Source organism: Acanthisitta chloris, unplaced genomic scaffold, assembly GCF_000695815.1.
Source record: "Acanthisitta chloris isolate BGI_N310 unplaced genomic scaffold, ASM69581v1 scaffold38092, whole genome shotgun sequence".
Taxonomy (NCBI): domain Eukaryota; kingdom Metazoa; phylum Chordata; class Aves; order Passeriformes; family Acanthisittidae; genus Acanthisitta; species Acanthisitta chloris.
Window position 1 is genome coordinate 17644 of NW_008660541.1, and position 5558 is coordinate 23201.

The 5558-nt window shown below is 50.4% G+C and overlaps 1 protein-coding gene across 1 annotated transcript in view; it reads right to left on the reverse strand.

The window, feature by feature from the left end:
* Positions 1–2542: 2542 nt before the first annotated feature.
* Positions 2543–5558, reverse strand: part of TMLHE (trimethyllysine hydroxylase, epsilon) — a 9134-nt gene continuing 6118 nt past the window's right edge. Inside the window, exons 5-7 of the mRNA XM_009069845.1 lie at positions 4441–4677; positions 3617–3755; positions 2543–2692 (exon numbers count right to left, since the gene is read on the reverse strand). Coding sequence (XP_009068093.1) covers positions 2561–2692; positions 3617–3755; positions 4441–4677 — 508 coding nt within the window. The 3' untranslated portion in view covers positions 2543–2560. The remainder of the gene's footprint in view (positions 2693–3616; positions 3756–4440; positions 4678–5558) is intronic.

Sequence of the window (5558 nt, forward strand, 5' to 3'; positions counted from 1 at the left end):
GTACTGGGTTACTGCTCCCCACGTGCATTCCCCCCTTGTTGGGTAAACCAGACTTAGCTTCAAGTTCATCAGTGCTTAAAATAGAGATTTAGTTAAGCTGATGATTTTATAAATGATTTATTTGAAGACTTGATTTCTTAGTTTTGGAAAAGTCTTAAACATTTACACTGGATCCCCAGGGTGGTGGGAAGGAGAAAAGCAGTTCATGTATTGGCTGAAAGCACTGGAAAAGCTGGATTACAAACCCTGCGACGACAGCACTGCTCTGAACATGGCCCAGCAAACACCTGCATGGCACAGGTGGTACCTGCCACCACATCCTGCTCCTTCACAAAAGGTTTTGATGCTCATAAAACTGCCCAGGAAGAATTTAGCCCTGCTGGGAAGTGGGGAAAGGTGAAACAAGATGGAAACACAGCTCTCCCCCCTCCCCACTTATCACTGGAGTGGGTAAATGATTTATGAGGAAATATACATTCACGGGGAATAATTTCCCCCAAAACAGGTCACACGGTCCCTGTGAGGAGGGGCTTGGCTTGGAAGGGGTTGGTGTGAAGCAAGGCAGCTACAGTCACCACATTTCTTGTCACAAAGGCACCTCTGTCATGACAATGTCATCAGTAACCTTTGGTGGGGGTCTCCCTTGTCCAGCCCTGGGGTAGAAGCAGATTTTGAGCCTGCAGCTGAGAAAGATGGAGCTCCCCTAAGCTAGGGAAGGTTCCATGCTATCAGTGTTTCCCTCAGATCCCAGGGGCACAGGGAGGCATGAATAGCTCAGGAACCCTCAATACCCTCAAATAATTTAAAGAGGGATCCAAATACTTATCAGGAACTCTTTGTCCCCTCCTTTGTCAAGTAACAGACTGCTTTTTGTCACCAACTCTTCCGCCAGCATCAGCAGTCCTGGAGCATGGAGCTGTGCAGGGTGAGGGACACCACGTATCTCCACAGTGGTTTGCTGCTTCCACATGATTAATGAAGAGTTGTAAAACTCACCTCTCAGTTGTGCAGGTGTCACTGGCATCTACAGGGAAGCCATAAACACGAAGTACAAGAGTCTACTCTGCAGGCTGAGCAAGGAATGCACTGGCTCCACCCGGAGGGAAATCCAAGCTCCTGCTTGTGCCTGAGGCTGCCGATGGAGATGTACCTGATACAATGCAGCTCACCTGGTACTACCTGCCAGCACTGCTCACCTCTCACTCCCTCACACATCCCCTGACCAGCAGCTTCCTGCCCAGTCTTGGCTCAGAAATTCTTTGAGCTCCTGATGACTCCCAGCTCCCACTGGCCAACTGTAGACAGGAAGCACTGGGAAGGGAACACAGACTGGAAGAATCAGGGAGCTCGGACCACACCAAGAGCAGCTTTCAGGAATGTCTCAACACCAGGACCTATACATTCAATGTTTAGATTAAATGAGGACAGCAAGGTTAGCATCTGTGCACCTGCACTGCCCCTGCACTGTGGCCATGGAGCACCTGGCACAGGAAAGCCAGGAAAGAAGGGACCCAGCTCTGCTTTGAGGTCTGGTCAGACAGAGCAGATGGAACACCCCAAAAGATACGGAAGAATGAAAAATAAGCAAATCCTAAAATGGCCTCTTGGTTCTAAAATTCCAGTGTTTCTGTAACACCAGGATTTGCTTTCAAATCCTGTGGCCCTATCATGTGCCAGATCCCAATTTACCCTCCCTGCTCCAGGAAGCTGAAAGGCACCTTGGAGTTACCTTCAGAGAGGAGAATTTAGGGAAAAAACATACCCAAATGGCCAGGCTCATGCAGAAGGCAGTGTGATGATGACCTCACACAAATTCCTTAAGAAAGGATGGAAGAGGAGGCACAGTGGGAAGCTTGTTAACAAATACTGTGGCTGCTGGGCATCACCCTCGATGCAAGTGCAGTGCCGCAGGCAGTACTGAAAGTCAAGGAAAAGTGGGAAATCCATCCCTCATCTAACCCAGTCATCTCTGCTTCTCAACATGCTGATCTTGCTGCTTCCCTTTTCCTTCTCTAACCTAAAGATCCTCAAAAATGCCCAAAGTACACTAGGATCTTTCTAGGCTCCCTCTCAGGCAGCACGGCTTGGATCAGTGACAAGATATAGGATTACAAAAATATTTCCATTTTGCTCTGCTAAAAAACCCAGTAAAATTGCCAGCTGAAAGAAATGGTTGAACAGGAAATAATGCAACACTTCGAAATCCTGAAGGCACTTGCTTGGAGGAGCACTTCCCGTGGTGGGAGATTAACCAGAGCTGAGCCACACCAACTGGCTGGAAAGCCCAGGCTGGGAGCATGGAGAGCAAGAGCTGACCATGTTCAAAGGCAGAATGTGGTCCCACAAAAGCTCTCATAAAGGTCCCACAACCTTTGGCTTTCACCTGCTCCCTCTCTTGAGCAGGCACCAGAAGTTGCTTGGAGAGGGTGGAGGTGTCTGAGGTATGTGCAATGTCTTTGTTGTGGTGAGGAACCAGCATGGTGGGCTTGGAGCACATGGTGAGCATCAGCACATCTGCCCCCCTAAGGATTGGGAGTGCTGACTCTCCCAGAGGGCTGGGCTAAGCCTGGAGCCCCAGCAGACGGGCAGTGTTCAGCACATCATCCCTTGTCAAGTAGCACCCACAGAGCTGCCGGTACCCTGTGAACGCTTCCCGGCCATGTAGGACACGCCAGTTATCCACAAACAGGGCCTGCAGGAAAGGAAAAAGGTCATGAGAAGGAGCACAACCATGGCAGGCAGGGCCAGAACCCTCTGGCAGTACAGGTCCTGGAGATCCCTGGAGACTGGATGAGCAGGTAAGGGTGTGCCAGGGTGGGCACGACCTTCTTATTCAACACTGTGACAACAGGTGAGGGCACAGCCAGGTCTTCCATGTGATCCAGCACAGCTGTTTCACATGGAGCCAGGAGCTGTGCTAAAAGGTGACAGGTAGAAAAGCACAGAAACATTCTCAGCTGTTTCTCTGCTTTTCTACTGGAGAGCTTGGGCAATAGTTCACCTGGAATAGCCAGTGGCCATCTTGGAATCCCAGAATGCTGTGGGTTGGAAGTGACCTCACAGCCCATCCCATTCCACCCCCTGCCATGGGTAGGAACACCTTCCACTAGACCAGGTTGCTCCAAGTCCCATTCAACCTGGCCTGGAACACTTCCAGAGATGGGGCAGCTACAACCTCCTGCCTCTGCAATGTCACTTACCCATGTAAGGGCTCAAGTATAAGCTCAGAACAGTAATTTAGAGTTTCATCAAAATAAACTTTTCTTCTGGAAGAAGTGAAAGACTGGACATACAGTGTTCCCAAACTCTCTGCTTCCAAGGGTCTTCATTTCAGTAACTATAAAGACCTTCCTCCTCTTCCCTAGCTGAGACTAACCTTCCTCTGAGGCAGAGCTTGAACTAAAGGTCTCTGCCTTACCTGAAAGCTTACATTTCTTTAGGTCAGCAGAAACACACACAGAGGCCATGATTGTAACACAGGGCACCATAATGCAGCTGTAGAGAGGAAAACTGCTCTGTGTGGAGCTTTTACCTCAGTGGCAAGGCACCTGCAAACCAAGGGAGCACCTGCCTCCCTCCCTGTAACAAACTCACACAATCCAGCTCCAAGTCCCACCTTGCCTGGCTTCAGCTTGACCCACAGTTCGTTCTCAGGCCTCCTGAGCTCGGTGGTGAGTGTGCGGTGAGCGTGGTACCAGCGGTGCACCACGTCGTATGGCACTGTGTTGATGACAGCACGGTCATAGTTATTGTACCTACATGGAAAGAAGATGAAAGAGACTGCCCACATGGCTCCAGGTGTTTCCACTGGAACCTTGGGAGCCTGCAGGATTAGTCAGTTTTTTCAAGGGAGGCTGCAGAGATGACCAGGGAGGTTATGCTGCAAGTGCAGGACTTTCAGGGAATACACAACATTGGGAGTAAGAGGAGTTCACTGCTGAGTGTAAATCTGTTCCTCCTGGTTTTCCCTGGAAGGACATGGTGACACTGAGGGCTGTTCAGAATAAAAGTGCAAAGCAGTGCTAGACAGCCTCCAGCACTGAGCCAAGTTGGAGTTTCAAAATCCAGCCCAAATTTCCTTTAGAAGGGACTAGTCTGCACTCTTCCTATTCCCTGCATGCCAGGATAGTTTCTAGAGGCTTATCCAGAGAACAGCTGAATTCTGTTGCCTCTCAAATGGAGTGGGATGAGGGCATGGACCTGAAGGGAGGATGCCAGGATTGGAAAACCCGAGCTCAGCACTCACACCCATCTCTGTATCAGCAGCTCTGATGCTTCCTCTAAAGCAGGAACGCACAGCTAGGGATGAACACAGGGTGTTCCCAGGGTTTCATCCCTGCCCCTCAAAAATACACTGGTTTTGAGTTCACAGTATCTACTGGAAAACCACTTCCACAACCCCCACTCCTCCTCATAAGCAAGAGGTCTCCCATGGGTTACCTGATCAGGTAAAGCTCGTTGTTCCAGGGATAGACATTGAGAACTGGCCCCACTCCGATCATGTGGTTGTGGCAATCTCCCACATTCTCCACATACTCATGCTTGAGGGGCACCTTGCAGAGCAGCTCGAACTGCTCTGGGGCTTTGCGCAGCACCTGTTCCGCCGCATGGAAACCGTCTACCAGCAGTGTCCGCCCGCCCGTGCCCTCGTGCTTCAGGCAGTGGAACACCTGGATGCTGCAAGGGAGAGAAATCCAAAAGGAACAGCCTTGGCTGTCTGTCCTGTGGGCAGAAGGTGTTCCCCATGGCAACAGGCAGGTGGAGATGGGTACACCACCAGTACCTGCCATTTCTCCAGGCCCCATCCCACATGTGTCGCTGTGTGAGGAGTCAGGTAACTGCCTGCACTGCTTTGCAAACCCAGTGACACAAGTCTGGGAGACTTCACATGGTGCAGAAACAGGTCTGTGTCACCCAAAGTCCAAACCTCACCCAAAGAGGTTGCGGCTGCTCCATCCCTGGAAGTGTTCAAGGCCACGTTGGATGGGGCTTGGAGCAACCTGGGCTAGTGGAAGGTGTCCTTGCCCATGGCAGGGGGTTGAATGAGATGAGTTTTAAGGTCTCTTAACCCAAACCATCCTGGGATTCCAATATTCTAAGTCCATCCAAGTAGCAGGACACAAAGGCCTCAAAGCATAAAATTAACTTTCCTGGAACAGCTCAGGACAAGAGGACAGCTTAAAAAAATGCTGGATGTACTGGTGAGGTCTCCAGGAACTACAAGGGGAGCCTGGCTGACCCTCATGCATAGGCACTTATGCCATGATTCCCCACAAGCAGTAAGAAGACCCTCAGGGCTCCCTTTGGAAAGCCTGAAGCAGAGGAGTCCCAGTAAGGAGCTGCCATACAGGGACATTCCCTCCCCAGTGGGAAGCCATCTAGCTCAGCTTTTGTCCTATTACTACTCTGAAGCTTCTCTTTTCCTTCATCTAAGCAAAGCAGGCATTGTACTGCCAGGAACTAACACCCAGGAGCTGCCTCCACACACCTACTCCCAATTTTCACCAACATCTCTTGTTAGAAAATTCATCCTGACCTGGGAAAGCCTTTATCTTCCG